This window comes from Physella acuta, unplaced genomic scaffold (genome assembly GCF_028476545.2).
Source record: "Physella acuta isolate Inbredline_101_S28 unplaced genomic scaffold, ASM2847654v3 ptg001234l, whole genome shotgun sequence".
NCBI classification, from domain to species: Eukaryota; Metazoa; Mollusca; class Gastropoda; family Physidae; genus Physella; species Physella acuta.
This window is the reverse complement of record NW_026732750.1, coordinates 5743-24546: the sequence shown is the minus strand read 5'-3', so window position 1 is coordinate 24546 and position 18804 is coordinate 5743. Positions and strand designations below refer to the sequence as shown.

Sequence of the window (18804 nt, the reverse complement as noted above, 5' to 3'; positions counted from 1 at the left end):
ATCTAAGAGATTTCAACCCCAAAATAATAGTGAAAAAATAAAAACAAAGAATGCTACATTTTTATTTGAATTACATCATGACACATCAAAATGAAACTGCATTAACTCTCTTGGTTTCAAGAGCCAAGTGTTTAATGCAGACTCTTGTAGCTTAGACCACACATCCTCATAAGCTTGAGCCAAACATTTTGTTTGCCAGTATGTTGAAACTTTGAGGTTCTCACATCTGGTAGACAAAACAAATAACAATGAAAACAATTTTTTGGTGATACAAATTCATAAATGGGAATTCTAAAAAAGCTGCTTTGAAATGTATGTTTTTCTTAAGGATCCCACTCAGTGTACCTTGAATGGGACATTTTTGAAAAAGATATACTGACAGAAAACAAATTCTAACAATTGCATGTGCTAGCAAGCTTACACTAAGAACATGGCTAAATATCAAACCCTATGATAACCAGACAATAGCTACAGTATAGTATAAGGAATTGTGATATATGTTAAAATACATTATTTTATCCTAAATGTATGACTGCCACTGCAAACTTACCTTAGAGGTTCTGGTAATAATTTTGGTTCAATTTTAGACACGAGCTCATGAAAACATTGAAACAATGATAAACTGCACACAAAACTCCTGAAAAATAAGAATTCCTTCAAAATGTAGAAAACATGAATAGAAAAAAAAAGGCAACACAGTTATTACAACCACACAAAAAATTAACTAGATTATAGATTAACAAGGCTGCTTAGTATTAATACAATAATCAAAAAGCAATCATGATGTATGATGTTTTAAAAAATATTTTTGGAACAAAAACAACAGACATTTTAAAAAAAAATTATTTCATTTTTAAAAGGAATGTATTAATTTAAAAAAAAACTTCTAAAAATCTTTTATGACTCACCTTGCTTTTGATTTATGTACGTCATTTTTAGTTATTCCCTGACGCCTACCATTCACAGTAACATCGTGAGAATTTGTTTCGGATAGATACCAAATCACAGCTGTGAGTACAATATAATTTTTATAGTAAAATAATTTTTTATAATTGCATTAAATTAGTGATAAAAGTATTCATCATCAGCAAAATCTTTAGAGTGGTATAGTACAAATTAAAGTATAAGAAACTAACTTTTTAAAATTTTCAAATATAACTGAATGGCAACAGCCCACAAAATACTCAAAGGATATAATAGTTACTTTTTAAATTGTGTGCAGAGTTATAAAATATAAAAACTAGACTGAAGCAAAATGAGCCAAATTAACATTATTTGATCCAGGTCAAGAGTAGTGACCTGGCCACTTTCAAGATTCAGCCAACTACCTGTTGATAAAATATAATTTTGCCTGGAGATGACAAACTGAATTAAATTATTAAAGAAATATGTTCTTGCCTGATGAGGAAGGGACAATTTTTTGATTGTTGGTTTTTATCCTCTCTAGACTTTGTTTGCTGGCCTCAAACTCAAGTTCTTCAGCCTGATAAAGCAGTGGCTGATTCACTTTGTAAGGTGGAGGCAATGTTGCAGATATGTAAGCAATTCTTGAATAGACTGCTCTAGCCAGGGATTCCGCACTGTATGGGCATCTTAAAATATATTACAAAAATAAATATCCAAAATTTAGAGAGAAATAAGTATCTGCTTATTATAAAGTGCTAACCCTATACAATAGTTTGAATATATTTTACATGTATGGCTTTCTTTCAGAAAAAGCCAAAATTATTTGGAGTTAAGGTTTCTTAAGCATTTTGAACTTTTTTATTCTATAAATATAATGCACACAGATTTGTGGTTAGGTATTTAAAATTTAAGTGTAAGTAATTAAAAATGCCACAAAAGTAACTGTCTATATTACTTAATAAGAAAACTTAAAAGTACAGAAATAATGGTTCTCAAAATTATACTTTAAGGGAGGTTTAAAAGGAAAAATGGGGGCCTGAAAAAAATTGTCAATTTAAAAAGTTGTGTTTCTAGCTAGGAAAATATACTATTAAGTAGCATTCAATAAATTAAAATACTACTATATTAAGACAAATTAAATCAAAATTTGTCATGGCTATAGAACTATTTGTAAAGTGTTGGAAACTCAACAATAAGGCAACACCAAAAGGTAAAGGTGGGTGATATAACGGACATTTTTATCCCATTACAATACATCATGCTTGAAAGATACATATACTGTTATAAGCAACAATTTTAAAATTCTATTAATAAAAGTTGTTAAAACCATGCCTTAATTTGGAACAGGATTAAGTTGTTAAAACCATGCCTTAATGTGGAACAGGATTTAAAGAGTAAGAAAGCATGATATTTCAAGTTATAATTATCTTTAAGTTAATAGTCCAATTATATTATTGTGGGTCTGTAAAGTATTTAGTAATTTTACTAATTTTCACCTACCTGTAATCACAAATTATAACTTAAAGAACTCAAAAAGTATTGTATATGTGTTACTTAAGATATGTGTTACTGAAGATAACTTACTTTCCAACAACCAAAGAGGTGAAATAAATAGGCTCTTTCAAAAATATGCTGAGTAGTGCCCCTTGGCAGCCAAGCACATTCCATTTAGCTATTTTGTCACTACAAGACATGCTTTCTGTCCTTTCTCCTCTACCAGGTTTGGTTCTTAACACACCAACAGTGTGATACTGAGCAGCTGGTCTGAGACTGTCTTGTTCACCGCCAGGAACACATTTGGCACCAGTTCTATAAATATCTTGTGGAAATTTAAAAAAAAAAAACTTTAATTTGAAACAACTTTAATATGATAATGGTCAATTAGTAAAATGTTGAAAGTAAAACTGAACTATATATGGGCTAAAAGAGTATTGAGAACATAAATTCTAACTTTAAATACTCTAATTTAACATCTAAATTTATATTCGTTGGATCAAACAAAACAAAAATACCATATATAGGCCTAAATTAAATAGAGATTTAACTTACCAAAACTTTCTTGGCTTAAGTTATCATTCCTTTCACAAGTTATACTTTCTTTACCACAAACATGGCCAATGTTATCATTATCATCATCAGGCATAAGTTCTATCTTTCTCTTTTTGATTGGTGGAGAACCAAACTTTTTATCTTTTAAAGCAACTTCAGGTTGATTTCCATCACTGTCTAAGTTCGGAGGCACCGTAGCAGCAGACCTATGAAAGTTGTTTGAGTCTACAGCTAGGTCTACAGGTAAATAACTGCTTTGGTTAGACAGATCACTAATAAAATCTTTCCTCTGTGTATTGGTATCGCTCTGTATATGTGGTAAGGCTTCAGTAATGTTGGCATGTTTTGGAAAAATTGATGCATCTCCACCTAAGATGAATTAAATTCAGCAAGGTTTTAGAATTACAGGAAGATTATTGAAATATTCTTATCGCATTAATTAAATTAATTAAAATCTTGTGATGAGTGAATATAATCTAAACAAAAATCATAGTATAATCTTGAGTAAGGGAAAAATACTGATATGAGTATTCTAAAAAATATTGAGTCTGAATAATGTTTTGCTGTTTTTTAAAAATAATTATATATAGGCCTATATTTCAAGTTATTTTAAAAAAAAATATAACTGCCAGTCAAATCAATAGAAGTATTGTTTTTTTTTTCAACATTTCAGAATTAATTTCTTTTCATGAGTTCCAAAATCGCTATTGAATTTTTAGAAATTAGTGACTTAGATAGTGCAAAATTTATTATAAACCTAGCCTGCAGCAATCATTAATAGATTTTTAAAAAAAAACAAGTTTTAATTGTTGTAAAAAAAACACAGCTTGATGAGAATAAATATGTTTTTTTACAAGGTGTATGACTTGTAAATAAATGAAAGGTAACTCCAGCTCTTAAAGCGCACTTGTTATCATTACTTGCATCTGGTGATGTAAATATTTGACTTGAATTGTTTTCATAGGCTTTTCTAAGCTCATTATAAAGAAACCTGCAAATACAGTGATTATTGTTGATTTACAAATAATATCTTAAATTCCAAATGTTATTCTACCATTATGTTTTAAAGATAATAATAAATAACTGTAATTTGTACAAAACGGTAGAGCTGAGTGGACAGAGATTTACAAACATACCATTTCATCATTCAAATTAACTATTACATTTTTAAATTTTAGGCAATATCTTTTAGTTTCTACTTACCTTAGAAAAGCTCTACGTGCAAGAACTTCCGCATGACTATCATTCAAAACATCCCCTAGAACAAAAATTATTGAATATGATACATTGCATATTGCAAACACAGCAAAGAACAGGAATTTAACAGAAGCAGATGAAAATATTGTTTTCTTAAGGTTTAAATCTAATAATTGCAAAATAGAAGAATTGTAACTATCATTGACATTACAAATTACTTACCTTTAGGGCTCATTTTTGATTTCCCAATACACTTTGAGCCTGTTCCTAATGAGACTGTTTTCAGTTCTACACCTGAATTATCTAACATTGAAGAAATATATTACTATTACTGAATATATAACTTATTTATTGTGAATAAATAAGATCATACATGATTGGAATGTGTTATCAATTTACAATTACAATTGGTTTTAACTTAAAACTTTTAAGAAAGGATACATGTCACTGCCACTACTGTCAGTGCCTCTAATGAACTCAAAGAAATGAAATGTTAAAGCATTTTAAAAAGTTAAGAACTAACTGATAGTTAAAACTAGATCTAGTACAAAAAGAAAATATATTCAAAATCATAGTATAAATATTAGAAACAGCTAATGAGTTCTAGGTTCTTAAAATTTGATTTTTAAATTTAATAACACCTACCTGTTACCCTCATAACTACTCCAGAAAGTAGTGTCCATTCTTTCATCTGCTGTGGCTTTCCTTTTTTGGGTAACTTTTTATAGGCATTAAAAACAGCTGATGCAATTTCTCTGGCTAATTCAGGGCCAGAGTTGTACTGATTTTCCTTAGGCATAAAATTGGATGTGTTGCTTAACGCGCCATCCATTTTTTTTTCAAAAATAGTAAATCGTCTACACTGAAAAAAAACACATAAAAAGCAACAGGTTAGTATGTAATGTATGTATTACTAATACTAGATCAGGAGAATTTTTATACCAGTGTCTGATAACAGAATCTTCTTTAAAAAAGGGGTGTTCGGTTACAAATGGCTGGCTAATGTCAATGCTGCCTTAGTCCTACCTTACGCCTAACCCTAAGTAATTTCGAACCATTATTCATTATAAAATTGAGATTACAATACTACACTAACAAGTAACAACCCTGAACCCAACACACCTATTTTATGGAAGAGTCTATTATCGTACACTGGTATCTAAAATCATCCGAATCCAGTATTATTATTAAATTTATTATTATATAAATTATTTAATATTATCACTTTTATATCAGCAATCATAGCTGCAATGAATGTGTGTATTTAGTTAAATTTACTAAATTTAGTAAGTATTTATTATTTAACTATTTACTAGTATTTAGTACTTTTACTTAGATCTAGATATCTAGATCTAACAACTTAAGTCTTAACAGTCTACTAATTCTAACATTAACTTTTAACATGATTAAATTTAACAGATGAGAGAACAGAACAGGCTAGCATTATGATTATCGGACACTGGTATAAAAATTCCCCCTCTAGACTAGTAGATCTACTAATCTAGATCTAGATCTAGATCTAAGTACTAACTAAAGGTAGCTTTAGTTTTAGGCTTGTGTAAAGTAGATCTAGATCTAGACATTCTAGATTCTAGATAGGCCTAGATCTAGAATCTAGATCTATGTCAAAAGGTAAGGCAAAGAAGGTTCTGAACAGCAGCTTTGTTATGCTAGTGCTAAATAAAATTTTTAGAGTAAGTTCCCTTGGTAAAATGGCAGCCACCACTGCTAAACATTATTTTTCCAAACAGTGTACATTTTGCTTAACTTCACACTTATTTCACCATAATTCTAAAAGAGTTTTACTAGCGAAAAGATTTAAATCTATTTCTACGAAAGAAACTGCATCGCCTATTCAGAGGTGCTTTTGATAATGATTAGATTTATTTAGATCTAGATCTACTATTTAATTTTCTTCGAATCATTGTCATTGTCACTCATACTCATAAGTTACTCATTACATACATAACTCATCATAACTCATTTATTGTAAATTGTTTTTACATTTATGACATTATGAATTTAATACAATTTATGACTTTGTCATTGTTACTTTTGTACTAATGAGATAATATGTACTTTATTGTAAATTGTACTGATTGTAGGATTCAGTCATTCATTAGTCATTGTGATTGTTTTTTAAAATATTTTTATTAGGCCTAGTAGACTAGTAGTAGATTGGACTAGATTCTAGATAGATAATATAATAATATATAATATATAGAATCTAAATAGGCCTATAATATTGATATAATTTATAATCCACTTTTATTTGTATTAGTATTTTATTACTAATGTAGGTTCCCTAAATGCCTAAATATAATAATATAAATATATGAAAGTAAAAATTTCTTGATTAGAAAGTTAAACAAAATCTAGATCTATATAGATTCTAGTAAGAGACCAATTTAAAAAAAAGCAATTTAAAAACCACAACTGAAACACTGTTTTAAATTATCAAATTGCAAAATTAAAAACTTCACACAGAGTTAAAGTTAAAAGCTTGTAGGCCTGATAACAATTAATATAAAAATAAAGGCCTATTCATAATTTCAATAAGTGCATTTTTTTTCTAAAGGAAAGAGTCAACAGCCTGGAAAGGAGTGATCGGTCTTGAAATACATGCCCAAATTGCTTCAGCATCAAAGCTTTTTTCTGGAGCTGGAACTCACTATGGAGCTAATACTAACTCTCAGGTTGCATTTTTTGATGCGGCATTGCCAGGAACGTTGCCAGTAATAATTTATAATTCTTATATATTCCTACGCTTAGTTATTAACAAATTGTTTATAATTAACCTTTTTCTGCCTTCTCATTTTTAATTAAATTTTATACCGAAGTACTTAAGACCATAATTTATGTAAATCTAAAAATCATCTTTATTTTTTTAATGAGGTGTCTTTACAAGTTGCTTGTCAACTATTTAAAATGTGTGTTTTTTCTAGGTGTTAAACAAAAAATGTGTTGAGGCTGGTGTGGTAACGGCATTGGCTTTGGGCTGTGATATAAACCTCATTTCCAAGTTTGACAGGAAACACTACTTTTATGCTGATATGCCAGTAAGTTGGAAGATAAACTTATGTTCACCAGTTAATGCTATTATTGTGCTTTGTATCTGATGAAGCTTCTTACTTAAATTTTAAAAATCCAAAGTAGATATTTCTACATTGTTTTTGTATATAAATTATTACTTTGCTTGTATGATTTATTAATGGAAAAAATCTTTAAATGAGTTTATTAATACTTTATTTAAAGGCAGGTTATCAGATTACCCAATATAGAAAACCATTTGCTGTTAATGGACAAGTTACCTATGTCTTCCAATGTTCCAAAACAAGTTCTGTTGAAAGAAGATCTGCTAAACTTGTACAGATCCAGCTGGAGCAAGACAGTGGTAAAAGTTTACACGATCCTCAGGGTGGACTCAGCTTAATTGATTTAAACAGAGCAGGTTTGTCTCATTTATTTTAGCTTTAATCAAGTCGTTGAAACTCTATCTTGTACTGATGAATTCAATTAGTCATTCTCAACAAATACAATTTTAGTTAATTTTGTTTAGATTTCCCCCCTTAAAATTCTAATTATTTGGAAGGCAAAGAGATGGTCTATCCTTGAATTCTCTGTTAAGTGTAATTTAGGAGCCTACTGTAGTAAAACTTAAAGTAATTAACTCATTAAACTGCCTTCTTACACTGCTACTGATGTTCTAAAATAATTTTTTGCTTGATACAATGATAAGGTATTGGTCTCATGGAAATTGTGACAGCACCAGACTTTGTAAATGGAGATGATGCATCAAGCTTTGTAAGAGACTTGAGAGACATACTTGTAACTGTTGGTTCCTGTGATGGCAAAATGGCAGGTCTGTGAGGGATATATTTTACTTTTTTTGAAACTATTATAAGTACTGTTATATTTCATTTTAGAAAGCTTTAATTTTTTCAGAGCTGGCTTTTTAAAAAGAATTAACGTTGTTTATAGTATTTATTTATACCCAAGGCTCAGTCCGTTCATAAAGTCTTGAAGACAGACATAGAGGATTACATGTTTTATTTTATAATTCCCAAACTTTTATTGATAAATCTCACAGAGGGGTCTCTAAGGGTGGACGCCAATATATCTGTACACAAACCTGGTGAGCCACTTGGAACAAGAACAGAAGTCAAGAATTTAAATTCACTCAAGAGCATAAGATTAGCTATAGGTAAGATTCTGATTGTCCTTAGTTATCTCTTAGTGAGACACCTCTGTGTCTTTTTCTTCTAAGATGTTACTATTTTTTTTTAACTTTTTTAAAAGAAAACGTTTTTTGTGACAAGATTTAATTAGCCTTCACATCAAAGCAATTTATTTCAGCAGGATTCATGTAAAATTGAAATATAAATTATTTTAATTTAGTGATAAGCTAAATTGCTCAGAAACAAATATGTACTTATTCTAATTGTTTATTTCTCTTTTAGATTATGAAGTACGTCGGCAAATACAAATTCTTGAATCAGGAGGGGTAATTGAAAATGAAACTCGATCTTTTGATGTAGAAGATAAGTATGTTGATTTGTTTTTTTTAATGAGAAACTGATGTTTAAAAGAAAATTATTTGGATTCAGTATATCAAGAAAGATACATTTAGTCTTTAAGTGATCTAAAAAAAAATCAGTGTGCATTGCAAATAACATAATCTAAATAAAACTTTAAGCAAAATGTATTATTTCTTTTTAGTATATAATATGGGATGGAGTGGTCTGGATTGCTAACCCAAAAGTTGAGTTTAGATTTTGGTCTGGGGTTGGGTCTGCTGGGTCCCTAAGTCCACCCAGCTCTGATGGCTACCTCACTCCATGGATAGTAAAGGCCACTGGACATATTGCTGACAGCACCATTTCCTTCTTATACAAAGAAGCATGTGAACTCTACTTCCTCTGTCCAATAGATCATTAGGCCTGAAAGGGGAACTTTATTTTTATTATAATAAAGTCTTATATAATGTCATTTTTTTCATCCAGTGAAACAGTTCCAATGAGAGAGAAAGAAAAGATACTAGACTATCGTTTTATGCCAGAGCCTAATCTCCCACCATTAGTTATTCACAAAGACTGGTCAACAACAGTAGCAACAAGGAATGCTGTGGTGCTTGAAGATATCAGGTCAAGGGTGAAAGATTTACCAGATGATAAACGCCGATGTTTGGAAGAGCAATATCAAATCACATTGAGGAATGCAGTTATCATAGTTGTAAGATGGATAATTAGACTGTAATTGTTTTACTTTCTGAAACTATTAGTAACTATTTATAGTGTCCTGTTCATTGATTTGATTCACCTTATACAAATTATTTTTTCCCAGAGAGCTAACTTGTTTGACCTGTTTGAAAGACTGGTTAACAAACATGGCTGTGATCCTAAAGTGACCTCATCTGTACTCAGGAATGTATATTCAGTTTTTCTCAACAAACTTGGGGTTGAAGCTACAAGCAGGTAAGAAATTCAACAATATGGTTGTGATAACACCTGCTATCATCTTTTGAAAATATATTTTTAATGTTGTCAAACTTACTTTCAAAAACAAATTTAACAAACTTGATACTAAGTCTATACAAGGAAACACCACAACTGCAAGTACTTTCAGTTGGTCTTATACTGTAGATATGTTACAAGTTTTGGAACTTTTGTACTATTGTTTATTCTGTCTAAAACACAACTAGCATGTTTTTTTTATTTCTTAACATTTTGATATTATTTAAAATAATATTTAATCTAAATATTATTTGAAATAATATTAATTTTAATAATTGAATTATTGCACAGCCCCATTACAGATAACATCCTTTCAGAAGTTATAGAGTTATGTCAGAATAGGAAAATAAGTGAGGCTTCTGTCACTGAGGTAATACAAGTTTATGTAATTATAGTGTTAAAAAATGATAAATGTTGCCCCAAATTCTCATGGTTTTTAAAAACAATGATTAATTTATTTTTAGATTCTTGATGAGATAGTTAAAAATCCAGATGCATCTTGTTCAGATATTATAAATAAGAAAGATCTGTGGATGATTACCGATGAAACTGTCATAAATGCAGTAATTGATGAAGTTTGTGGAAAAAATCCGTCTGCTGTAAGTTATTTTGTCCAATATCTGTCTTCTTTTAATTAAAACTAAACCATTTTTATATTTTAAACTATCCTACTCTGTGTATTACTTACCGTTTTAGCTTTTAGGAAAATTGTAATGTAGCTTGAGTTTTGGAATGTTTAAATATTTTCAAATTAAAGAATTATGTTTACTTTTAGGTCTTCACTATACCGTTTAATTATTGAATTTTAAAACAAAAAACAGTATTTTTTTTCACAAGTAATATTATTTTTAATGGTGAGGGTTTTGTTAGAATTTTTATACATTTTGAATATTTTATGAACTCTAAAATTTAAATTAGTAGAATGTTGAAGTTATGGTAATTACTTCTGTTTCAGATAAAAGGTTATAAAAAAGGAAAGACCAATCAACTAGAAATTCTATCAGAAAAAGTAAAAAAAAAACTGAAAAAAAAAGTGTCAACAGCAATTGTATATAGACTTTTGAAAATGAAACTTGACGACAAATAAATTATTTTAAAAATATAAGCGAAAGAGCATTTTAGTTTTCAAAAAGGAATTTGGTTGATGATTTATGTACCAGTATAATAAGCTTCTAATAAAAACTAATTGTAATGAACACAAACTTCCAGTTTCTTGCCTCTGTTCTACCTTTACAACAGAATTTATTTTTTTGTGATGGAAAAGTCATTGGTAAAAAATGTTTATATTTTTGTTATATTTGCATGATTCTGCACATGCATGTATAAATACTAATTTGATAAAAAGTGTTACAATACCAAGTTAAAATGAACTACTGATTATATCGCTTAACTTATAAAGGATAATGTGACTGACTTTAAAGCCTGTTCTGAGTTTGCCAGACAGTCTTGGTGCACATATAAATAACCAATAATATTAATTGATATATCATTTTCAAACTGATGATACACAATAGGTTAAATAATTCATTAAAATTATGGCCTCCTCTGAATATAAAAGAAACTTGTTTTCTACTACTACTAGATCTAGTGTTATTTAATGTCATTTTAAAAGAATTTTATATTTACTTTTTTTTCCTTTTAAAAAATCATGAAATTTAATTTTTTTTCATGAGTTGGTTTAATTTATTATTATGTTTGTGCACAAGTATATTTTCTACTGGTTGTAAGAATCTCACTTCAATTTTCAAAATGTTTTAATTTAATTTATACTGTGTTATATAACATCATATATTGATTGCTAATACTACTAGCTCTTTTGAAGCTGTTCTTTATATTTTGGTGTGTTACCCCTTTCAATAAGTAAAAGTCCATACCTTGCTTAGGTGCTGTAAACTAAGTAGGAAGAAAAGCTGCAGACTTAACCAAAACAGACACTGTACATTATTCATACTTTCATACTACATTAGTATGGCAAGTTTAACAACAATACAATGGTATAAAGACATTTGAAAAATTCAAATGGTAAGCTGGTTTTTAATGTTTAAAAAGTAAAATAAATTTTAAGCATCCTATTGACAATGCACTTGCAACATACAATACTATACTGGAACATTAAGATTAAAATTTTATGCATACATTGAATTCAAAACAAGAGAATAAAATTAAAAGAACAGCAGACTTTGGAAATAAATGCATTTTACAATAGGGGTAACCAGTAGTGTAGTAGACATTTGTTTTTCTCAAAATGAAAATGAATAAGCAATATAATTAATAGTAGTAATACTTTGGAGTGGCACCACTAAAACTTTACCTCACTCAAACTAATCCCCTAAACCTGAAAACTAGGCTTTTCCTGTAGCAGGCATTGAACTGCAAAAAATTATTACCCATGCTTAATGCTTATAGGTCTATCATTACAGCAGTAACTCATACATTTTTTTAGTTAGATTAGGTACGGTTTAGGATGACACCGACAGTAATAATTTGTTTGGTATTAGGATTTATGATGCTGTTGGCATCCTATAGCATGATTAGGTGTATCAGATTTAACAACATATTGAGATGTCTAAATAAACAACATAATTTATTTACTTATCTCAAACATCACTGAAGCAACAACTTTCTGCATGTTAGTAAACAAATGAAAGTATCTACAACAAATAGACGGGAGAGTGATAAAAATTGTATCATTCTTCTGCACAATTACTTTGAATACAATGTTACTATTCAAAACATTTCAATGTAAAAAAACACAACAAGAGTAGTCACAGTGTAATTAAAAAGCAATGCCATACACTTTCTTGCTTGGCATTTAATACTAAACGTTTAAAAACTGCATTTGTACATCTCTATTTTAACTATGTATTAATTACATACAAGCAATAGGCAGACCAGAAATGTATGTTATCTCCATAGACCAATACACAATATGATGATGCAGTATAGTCAGCCAGGCCGGACGTATAGTACATGAAAGAATTCCAAATCTGCATCCTTGTATTGATTAGCTTGTTAACTTGGTTCTAATCTGAAGTTAAAAGAAGATAGCAGAAATTTAATAATAGTATATATATATATATATATATATATATATATATATATATATATATATATATATATATATATATATATATAATATATATATATATACTTATATTTTCCATTTCCAAAAACTATTCAAAGCTTCCCTTCTGAACACAAATGATTGAACTATACAAAGTTTCACCTATTATGTAATTTGAATTTTCAAAATCTGATGTAGACTAATTAGTCTATGCCCAGAACCAACAAATTGTTAACTATCTCTTGACTACACAACTATCCTTTCCCTAATAATATCTAATATGAACAAAATATAGATTTTATGTATTCAACAACTTGTTACATATAAAATATAACTGGTTAACAGAGTGAATGAAACTTTACAGAAGAACATGTAACTGATTAAAAAAACATTTATATTTTATATCAGAAAAATTTGTTTAATTAATGTAACAAATAGAACAATAATTTTAGAAAGTCATCTGCTTAAACTTCATACCTTAAGCTGGATAAAGTGTGATGATATTTTGTCTGCAGTTGTTAAGATTTAAACACTGTAAAGCTCTCTGTGCCTCTTCTGCTGATCCAAAGCCAACAACAGCATTTCCAGTTGGTTTTCCTTCACTAGAGTAATGAAGTCTTATTGAGTCACCAATGGGGCGGAAACCTTGGAAAAAGTGTAAAATTTCTGCAATAGAGATATCTGCTGGAAAGTTCTGACAGCGCACATAGAACCAGTTTTTATTGAGAACACCCGGTGGAATAGATTTACTCCCAAGTGTCGCAGGAGTTTCTGGTTTGTTACCAGGTGCTGCGGGGTTGCCTGGGGGTAGGGAGCCAGCGTTGGGTGTTGCAGGTTTACCTGGCGTGTTCTGTGGGGTTTGAATACCTGCCTGTGGGTTCAGAGCTTCTGGTGGTTGATTTGTTTGCTCTTGACCTTTCTGCACATCCTCAGGGCTTTGGGTTTGAATTTGCTGCGGAGACTGCTGTAAGGGCAACCCTTTCTGCCTGGCATTGTCAAGTCTATCAAGCATTTCTTTTTTGCCAATAGGTTTCACGGCAACAATGTGCCGCCCTAAAGATGTTTTATCTTTTTTAATTGCCTTCTCGAAATCTGATTTAAATTTGAACTCAACAAACCCCTCACCCAGGGGTTTTCCTCTGCCATCATGAGCTATGTTGATACCTCTCATGGCTATCTGACAGTCTGCGAAGAATTCGCGGATGTCCTGTGGTGTAGCAAGGAGTGGCAGTCCCTGTATGTGCACACAAACAGTGTCGATGTTCTGTTGATCCTGCTGTGGTGTGGAGGCTCTGCTGCTGCTAGTTGGTGTCTGGGGTTGAGGGGGTGGGTTATTCTGCTGTGCTGTGTTTGGTCTTGGTCCCATCAGAGCAGGCCTCCCAGTTGCTCCTGATGGGCTTTGTTGGACTATTCTAGAACCACTCAGGTTACGAAGAGCTGCCCTCTGGAACATTTCTTGTTGTTTCATTTTTAATTCATCTGCTTCTTCTTTTTTACCCGGAGAAACCCTAACCGTGGAAGTTCCCAATACACTTCCATCAAGCGTTAAGGCCTTTTTATAATCAAAGTCATTTTTGAATTCAACAAAGCCATTACCAGTGGCTTGTCCAGACGCATCAAATTCAATATAGCTGGCTTCACCATTATTCTCTATAACAAGTCCCCTAAAAAACTGAGAAATATCCTGCTTTGTGACACTAAGAGGCAGGTTTTTAAATTCTATTATGTATCTGATTTTATCATCAATTGCTGGTTTCTTTGCTGCTAAGTTCATTTTATCTTTATCTTGACTAATAATAGAAGCTGCTGTGTCTCTTCTGCCTGGTACAAAAGAGTCCACAGCTTTATCATATTCAGCCTCTGTACAGCTGATTACACTCACAACTTGCCCATTGGCCTTTTCCCCATTTCTTCTCAGAGCTCTAGAGGCATCATCTAATCGTCGAAACTGAACATAAGCTTCTCCTATTCGCTGTCCTTGATCATCATTTATTACTTTAAGGCCATCAAATGGAATATCTATTGGATGCAAAAATCTTCTAACATCTTTATAATTTGCAGTCAGTGGCAAGTTTCTAATATGAACATATCTGGTCTTTGCCTCCTGTCTTCTGGGTGAACTTGTTTTAGAGTCATGATCTCTAAAAGAAGGTCGATCACGACTACGGCGGCCATCTTTATCTCGGCTGCCCCTGTCTCTAGACCTTGACCTTCTCCGATCCCTCTCATAGCGATACCTTGACCTGTCTCTGTCATCAAACCTGCGGTCATCTCTATCTCGATCGCGCCTGTCTGATGATTTTCTATCTCTATCGTTGCTTCTTCTTGATCTGTGATCATAATCTCGTTTTGATGCTTCTGAGTGAGAAGCATCTTTTCGATCTGGTTCTGCTTTACTTTCATTGTCTTTGTTTACTTCAGGTGGGGGAGCATCACCCAGAAGGCCTTTCCCGCTTCCAGGCTTAATATTAAAATCCGGTCCTTTATTCTGATCTGCAGGAAAAGGTCTTAGAGGTGGGCCATCTGGGCGACCTCCAATTTTCCTTGCATCCACATCCATATTAAATCTGCTCTCATGACCAGCCTCATCCAGACGCCTATCCATATCCATTCCACGTCCTCTTCCATAATGACCTGGCCTGCCCCTCATAAAGGGGTCCCCTCTCCCACGTCTTTCAAACATGCCGCCCCTACCAGGTGGCCCTGGAAATCTATTGTCAAAATCCCCAGTTCCAAATTCATCATCACCCATTGGTCCACCACGACCCAGAGGACCATGTGCATAATCAAAGCGGTTTTCATCCATTATACCCATACCAGGTTTAGGTAAAGGTTCATTATGTCCACCTCTTCCTTCTATGCCTCTTCCTCTATTTCCATCTATTCCTCTTCCTCTCATGCCTTCCATACCTCTCCCTCTCATTCCCTCCATTCCTGGTCCTCTAAATCCTTCATCAAATCCCATACCAGGTCTCCTTCCTTCATCAAGGCCTCTTGGCCCTTCCATTCCAAAGCCTGGCCCTCTTCCATCAAATCTTGGGCCTCCACGGCCTTCAAATCCTCCCCTTCCATCAAACCCATGCCCACCTCTCCCTTCAAATCCTGGCCTTCTACCTTCAAATCCAGGCCTAGCATCAATGCCATGAGCTTTCATGGGCTCCATGTCTCTCCCTGCCCTTTGGTCCATATCCATTGGTACCTCAGTAGAATCTAAGCCTCCAACTCTGTCAGGACGTCTCACAGCAGTTAGGTCTGGGTTTTCAAGCAATGGAGCTCTTCCCCCAGGCCTTGGGAATTTGTCATCCCCTTCTCTGTTTCCACCAAAGCGATCCCATCTGCTCGGACCTTCATTTCTATCATCCATAAAACCAGGTGGAGCTCTGAAATCTTCCACATCTCCCCTAAAGCCTCTTTCAGGTGGAAAGCGGCGATCAGGGTGGAAAAACCTCCCCTCATTAGGTTCAAAATCTCTAAACCCTGGCCGACCTTCATGCATGAATCTATCATCTGGTCCCCTTCGGCTTCTCTCAAATTCTCTTTGTCTCAATTCTTCCTCCCTCTCCCTGAACCTAACATCCTCAGGTGCAAATGGGTTATCTCCTGGTCTTCTCCCCATAAATTCATCTGGCCTCATTCTATCTTGGTGCATCCCCATTCTCTCCTCGGGTGGAAACCTGCCTTCATCACCAGGAAATCTGAAACCATCTAAGCCAAGTGGGAACCTCCTGTCATCAGGACCAAAGCGCCGGTGGTCATCTGGCGGGAACCTGTTGTCCATAGGAAAACCTCTTGGGGGGTATTTCCTATCTCCTTCTTGAAACCTTTCATCTGGCTGAAAACCTGCATCTCTAGCTGGAAACTTTTGTTCTTCAGGAAGGAATGGCTTCTCATCGGGTCTTCCCCTCATGTGAGGTGGCCTGGAGTCAATCAGACTATTCGGTTCAGGTTCGTCGTCAGGAGGGTACCTGGTGCTTGGCATTGAGTCATCTGGCGGGGGGCGGCGGCTATCAAACCTGTCAACAGCCCTGTCAGGGAACCTGTCCATGTTGAATCTTCCAGCTGGTTCATCACCGGGAAATCTACCTAACAATCTTCCGTCTCTTCCTGGGTAGGGCATGTCTTGACCTGCAGGCCCAGAGGAATCTAATTCACCAGGGATTCTGTTCATTTTCTCAGTTGAGCCACCTCGAAGTGGGAACTGCTCAAATTGCTGTCCCTCTCTACCCAACATTGACGGGTCAGCTTTCCCTGGAAGTTCAAAAGGTTTCTGGTGAGATGTAACATGTAGATCTTGCTGAGGACCACCAGCCCATTGCATCATTTCCTTATTCCTATCATCAAGATTCAACTTTGATTTATGTTCCTCCAGGAACTGATTAAATTTTTCACTGGCTAACATAGATTTGATCCCCTCAGGTAAAACTGGTCCCTTGTCTCCTAAAACATTAGGCCTGCCCATTGTACCATCATTTATTGGGTCTCTGCCTGCTGGGACATTGCCTGGTCCAAACCTGTTTGGTACCTGGTTATTAAAACCTCGGTTTAATCCATGCATCATCTGACCAGGAAAATTACCTTGGCCTCTTCCTAAACCAGGTAACATGCCCGGAGCAGCAGAGGAAGATTCAGATTGATTGACACCTAGATTTGTTGACATATTTCCTTGCATTGATCCCATAGCATCGTTAAACATATTTGATTTCTGGTTCATTGAATTCAACTGTCCCATGGAAGGCATTTCAGAATTCTGTTGTGGTGCCCCACCTAACCCAATAGATGCTAGGATAGCTTTAGGGTCTGGGAACTGCGGCTGAGGCTCAGGAGATATTTTAGCAGGCTGCTGGGCAGATGGGAAGCCTCCCCGTGCATTGATATTCCCTTGCATTCCCATAAAATTCTCATTCGGTGCGGATTTCTGGTTTTGCAGGTTAAACTGGCCTTGAGCTCCCTGATCTTCTCTACCCCCATACATAGAAAACCCTGGCCAATCATTCTTGCCAAACTGATTTCCAACATCGGCATTAAAACCACTGAGCTGCTGTTGAGCAGAGAGGTTGCTGTTGTTTTGGTTATCCACTGGATATGCCCCAGCCAGGTTGTTGAACTGCCTTGGCTGCTGAGACGCTGGAGCTTGGGGAATATTCAAGCTGCCAGCATTTAAAACTGGTGTGGCAGTAGCTGAGGACCCACCTGAGCGGGCAGCATCGATAACACTCTGCATTTCTGCTTTACTGCTCAAGAACAGCTGGACAGGTGTCCCATTGAGAGGACACAAGTTCTTCTTCATGGCTACTCTAGCATCGTCATCAGAACTAAATGCAATGAAGGCATCACCACCATCTCCACCGATGATATGAACACCACCCGCTGGTATACTGAGTCCACTGAAGAAATGGCGAATGTTCATGGCACTTGCAGACCATGGTAGGCCCTGAAGGCGTATTATTACAGACATTTTTGCTTCTGTTTTCTGAAGAAAGAAAAAAGAAAAAGAATCATTATTTAAATGTACTAAGCTGTTTATCTTGAATAGATAAGCTTTTATTTTGATCTTTTCAATTATCGTTTTCAATACTGTAAAGTCCATCCCACCACCACAGTTAGTGGTTACTTCCCCTGCCTCACACAACGGAGGCAATTAGTTATTTAGGGATGATGACTCCGGATGAGTGAGGTGAAGGTTCAGTCACCTAAGTTTAAGATTTTGTAATAGTAATTGTATACAGACTGCTTTTTATCACGCGATTTAGCGAACTCAATATACCCATAGTCATAGAAACTAATCCTGTTTATATTCGGCGCATGTGATAAATATGAATGATCTAGGTCTATCTATTAATTTTCAAAGTATATATTTTCTATATAAATTATATTTCGTTCGGGGGGGGGGGGGGGTGTAGGAGAAGAGGAGTTGCCCCACTCCTCCCACGACGGAATGCCTGAAAAAAAAACAGTGCACCCACTTATTCACAGAGAAGCTGCGAAAAGACAGAACAATGACAGGGGAGATGACCGTTATTTATTTTTACGTTGGCGATAGTCCAACTTATATTTTAACTAGCTAGTACCGACTTG

At 33.9% G+C, this 18804-nt stretch overlaps 3 protein-coding genes across 4 annotated transcripts; 1 reads left to right on the top strand and 2 right to left on the bottom strand.

The window, feature by feature from the left end:
* Positions 1–23: 23 nt before the first annotated feature.
* Positions 24–5010, bottom strand: LOC131957338 (tRNA-specific adenosine deaminase 1). Of its 2 annotated transcripts, none has more exons than XM_059322072.1 (10): positions 4798–5010; positions 4375–4455; positions 4159–4213; positions 3810–3946; positions 2956–3324; positions 2491–2725; positions 1399–1592; positions 909–1008; positions 551–637; positions 24–226 (listed from the first exon to the last, which is right to left on the bottom strand). In XM_059322072.1, the coding sequence occupies exons 1-10, from the start codon at positions 4982–4984 to the stop codon at positions 76–78; spliced, it is 1596 nt and encodes a 531-aa protein (XP_059178055.1). In that variant the 5' UTR covers positions 4985–5010; the 3' UTR covers positions 24–75. The 2 variants fall into 2 exon arrangements, with proteins under 2 accessions (XP_059178055.1, XP_059178056.1); XM_059322073.1 differs by having other exon boundaries at positions 3876–3946.
* An 849-nt stretch (positions 5011–5859) lies between these two features.
* LOC131957356 (aspartyl/glutamyl-tRNA(Asn/Gln) amidotransferase subunit B) lies at positions 5860–11081 on the top strand. Its single transcript, XM_059322096.1, has 12 exons — positions 5860–6013; positions 6731–6887; positions 7098–7211; positions 7408–7603; positions 7892–8014; positions 8243–8356; positions 8613–8697; positions 9156–9384; positions 9496–9626; positions 9957–10035; positions 10130–10264; positions 10621–11081. Exons 1-12 carry the CDS (start codon positions 5865–5867, stop codon positions 10750–10752), a joined length of 1644 nt encoding a protein of 547 aa, XP_059178079.1. The 5' UTR covers positions 5860–5864; the 3' UTR covers positions 10753–11081.
* Positions 11082–12303: 1222 nt separating this feature from the next.
* On the bottom strand, positions 12304–18195 carry LOC131957350 (collagen alpha-1(XI) chain-like). The gene is made up of 2 exons (XM_059322089.1): positions 13207–18195; positions 12304–12693 (listed from the first exon to the last, which is right to left on the bottom strand). The coding sequence occupies exon 1, from the start codon at positions 18182–18184 to the stop codon at positions 13208–13210; it is 4977 nt and encodes a 1658-aa protein (XP_059178072.1). The 5' UTR covers positions 18185–18195; the 3' UTR covers positions 12304–12693; position 13207.
* Between the last annotated feature and the right edge of the window lie 609 nt (positions 18196–18804).

Coding starts and splice junctions, on each gene's coding strand:
- LOC131957338 (XM_059322072.1), bottom strand. CDS start 4,984: ATGGATGGCGCGTTAAGCAACACATCCAATTTTATGCCTAAGGAAAAT. Junction 4,214..4,374: donor ATCAAAAATGAGCCCTAAAG/GTAAGTAATTTG, acceptor TTTTTGTTCTAG/GGGATGTTTTGAATGATAGT. Junction 2,726..2,955: donor CTTAAGCCAAGAAAGTTTTG/GTAAGTTAAATC, acceptor AATTTCCACAAG/ATATTTATAGAACTGGTGCC.
- LOC131957350 (XM_059322089.1), bottom strand. CDS start 18,184: ATGTCTGTAATAATACGCCTTCAGGGCCTACCATGGTCTGCAAGTGCC.
- LOC131957356 (XM_059322096.1), top strand. CDS start 5,865: ATGGCAGCCACCACTGCTAAACATTATTTTTCCAAACAGTGTACATTT. Junction 6,888..7,097: donor CATTGCCAGGAACGTTGCCA/GTAATAATTTAT, acceptor TGTTTTTTCTAG/GTGTTAAACAAAAAATGTGT. Junction 9,627..9,956: donor GGGGTTGAAGCTACAAGCAG/GTAAGAAATTCA, acceptor ATTATTGCACAG/CCCCATTACAGATAACATCC.